General features: G+C 36.9%; 1 protein-coding gene across 1 annotated transcript in view; it reads left to right on the forward strand.

Annotated features, from left to right (window-relative positions):
- The first annotated feature begins 6 nt into the window (after nt 1–6).
- LOC108749774 (alanine aminotransferase 1) overlaps nt 7–3427 on the forward strand; it is a 9622-nt gene continuing 6201 nt past the window's right edge. Inside the window, exon 1 of the mRNA XM_018488730.1 lies at nt 7–532. Coding sequence (XP_018344232.1) covers nt 164–532 — 369 coding nt within the window. The 5' untranslated portion in view covers nt 7–163. The remainder of the gene's footprint in view (nt 533–3427) is intronic.

The raw sequence follows: 3427 nt of genomic DNA on the forward strand, positions 1-3427 counted from the left end.
ACCGGACGCTGATTAATCAGCGAGTGATAAACGAAAGAGAAAAAGAGAGAGAGAGAGAGAGAGAAAGAGAGCGGCGCCGCAAGTTCCCTTTCGTCGGAGGAAAAGAGAGAAAGGGTCAAAAGGGTAAGGAAGTGGAGGAGAAGGAGAAGCAGGGTAACTAAACATGTCGCATCTAAGGAACGCGATGATCGCCGGCGGCTGGCCGACGAAGACGATGTCGGTGACGGCATCGTCGACGGCGGCGGCGACGTCAGCGGCGAGACAGAGTGCCGGCAGCGGCGGCGGGGCGCTGATTGGCCGAGGGGTAGGGATGGTGGACGCGCCGCTGGTGTCCTCCGCACCGATGCTACTCCAGCCGGTTATTCCGTGTCGCGGCATGGCATCGAGCGCAGCAACGGCGGCAGCGGCGGCGAGCCCGCGCGGCAAGGTCCTCACCGAGGACAACGTCTTCGTGAACCTGCGCAAAATGGAGTACGCGGTGCGCGGGCCGCTGCTCATCAGGGCGCTGGAGATCGAGAAGGAGCTGCAAAAGGTAAGGGACAAATTAGCCCAGTCGGCCAAATTTGAGAAAAGCTGCAGCGTATCTTGCCAAGCGTCTGCAACAAATTTGGCAAAAACGACGACAAGGTGATGCAAAAGAGCTGTTAACTGAATTGGCGTTCGCAAAACGGTAGCAATAATGTTATAAAATAATTGTAAACCGGAGCGAGCGACCCGTCAAGGGCGACGACTCGCCACTCTAAGGCGGAATAGAATCCCCTCCGAATACGAGTCTCCAAAAAAAAAAAAAGGAACCATATATAGTAGCGACACGTTGTTGGGACGCTCGCAGCAGTTACATCAAATGTAAACTGAACAAGCGCGAACGAAAGGAGGGCGAGAGGGATGGAAGAGGGATGGGCTCGGTGATAGAATGCGAGGTTGTCATGGTGAAACGCCAAGTATTGAAAGCGAAGGACGAGGAGGAAGGGAGGGGGAAATAATCGCTAATTGAGGCTCTAATTGTGAAGTGCGAATAACTGAGGATGATATGCACTTTTACATCAAGATTGCACTTTATTCTCCGAGCATGAAAGATAAGATAAGCACAATACCTAGATTTATACGAGAAAAGAAGCTGTGAAAAACTATATTGGATCAGAAAAAAAGTTTCTTCGTATTTAAAAAAATTTTTTTGCAAAAATTTTTCATTGATTGCGAAATTTTACAATTATATCATTCACTGGAGCAAAGTTTTAGCTTTAAGAAACTGTTTTTCAAATTGTAGTATGATGATTTTTATCGGAGTTATGAGCAATCAAAGTCAGAATGCTCCTTTACTTAACTCGCTAATAACTCAAGAACAAAAAAATCATAGGAACATTTTTGAAAAATGATTTTTTAGGGAAAGTTTCAAGTTTTCACGACAGATAGTCGAACATTTTCGTAAATGTTTTTTTGGCACGTGAAAGATCCCCAAAGTAAAAAGAAAATTTTTCATCTTTTTCAGGTCATAGTTTTTTAAATGTAAAAATTACCAAACTCACAGAAACTCAAAAAATATAGTAACCTTTCGAAAGTAGAGATTTCAAGAGCTTTAAAACCTTTTTTTAAATTTAAATTTCGTTCATTTTTAACGAAGATATATTGTATATATAATTTTAAATTAAAAAATATGAAGAGACTTTTTCCCCGATATATCGCGAGATATCACTTCGATAGGATGTATTCTTGACATTGAGCAAAAATATGATTAATAGGAAAGGCAACGTTAAAATTGGAGAATATGTTGGAGGCCTCAGTTTTATACCCATCGCTTATATGCGAAGTCGAGCGCAGCCGTGGAAAAATATTCCGCGTAATTTACATTTCGTTAAAAATATGGATTTATACGCTGACCTTATCTATTAAAAAAGTCAGTTGTAAATTAGCACATTAGGAGAACACAAGTTTAAAAATTAGAGGAACATAATATACAGGGTGTCTCACAATTACTGTACTTTAATGGCATATCATGAAGGCAAAGTAAATTTTGAACGCAGTACAATTTAAACAATAAACAGGATTTCGACTTTTAATCAGATCATTATCAATAGAATAAAAGATCCTAATACGAAAATGTTGAGATCGCAATTGATCTGTTCGACTTGCTTACACTTTTTTTACATTTTTTTCTCCTTAAAAATGAGATATATATATTTAACGCTGAAAAGAGAGAAAGCGAAAATGCTGAGTGTAAAAAGTGTAAGAAAATCGAACAGACCTAATAGTTCCTGAATTATAACTGATCAGATATATCCAGAATATCACATAGAATTGTACGCTGACGTCCATTGTTACACTGACACGTGTTATGTTGATGACAGACTGATGAGCGTATTTATATAACTATTGTTCTTAATTAAGCGCGAATTTTACACGTTATCTTGTATTGATTAATAATAATTCAAAACTTTTGTATTTTCATATCAGAATTTTTTACTTTATCTCCAGAATATGCAATTCACACACAAATATCGTACAGTAATTGTAAGACATCCTGTATAAACAAATAAATAAGAAACAATGGAACAATATCTAAATATCTAAATTATTTACGTCCAAGCATTTATCTAATTTATCTTAAGTATTAAAATATTGATGACACACAGAGATTCCTCTATACTATATTAGAAAATATAAATTAATAACAAATCGAAGGACTCTTTCTATACAAAACAAATAATAATACGTAACGGACAGTGTAAGAGTCAACACATTTCTTTGAAATTAACAAAAATATATTATAATTAACAGAGGTAAAATTACATAATGCAAAAATTAGAATCGAAATTACGAAAATGATTACAAGTTACAAGTTTCGGCTACCGGATTGAGTCCTCTTCAGACATTAACATAACGAAAAAATCGCAGAATAAAATCAATTATCGCAAACGATCGCATATTCAGAACATTCATAGTTCGGGTGAGTCTTGATGTCGAGTTCAACATTATTTCCGTACGATTAAACCGTCAAATGTATTAAAAATATCTTGGCAAAGTTCAGAAATCATGTATAAAAAATTCAAAGCGTGTCCAAAAAGGAATAAAAAACTTTTGAAATATATACGGAAAGAAGGAACGCAGATGTGTAAGACAGACATTACGTGTCGATTATTATGTACGTTCAGTAGTGCGGATCAGCACAGACATTGCGATCATTTGCGATAATTGATTTTATTCTGCGATTTTTTCGTTATGTTAATGTCTGAAGAGGACTCAATCCGGTAGCCGAAATTTGTAACTTGTAATCATTTTCGTAATTTCGATTCTAATTTTTGCATTATGTAATTTTACCTCTGTTAATTATAATATATTTTTGTTAATTTCAAAGAAATGTGTTGACTCTTACACTGTCCGTTACGTATTATTATTTGTTTTGTATAGAAAGAGTCCTTCGATTTGTTAT

The sequence above is a fragment of the Trachymyrmex septentrionalis genome, unplaced genomic scaffold, assembly GCF_001594115.1.
Source record: "Trachymyrmex septentrionalis isolate Tsep2-gDNA-1 unplaced genomic scaffold, Tsep1.0 scaffold312, whole genome shotgun sequence".
In the NCBI taxonomy this organism is placed as follows: Eukaryota; Metazoa; Arthropoda; class Insecta; order Hymenoptera; family Formicidae; genus Trachymyrmex; species Trachymyrmex septentrionalis.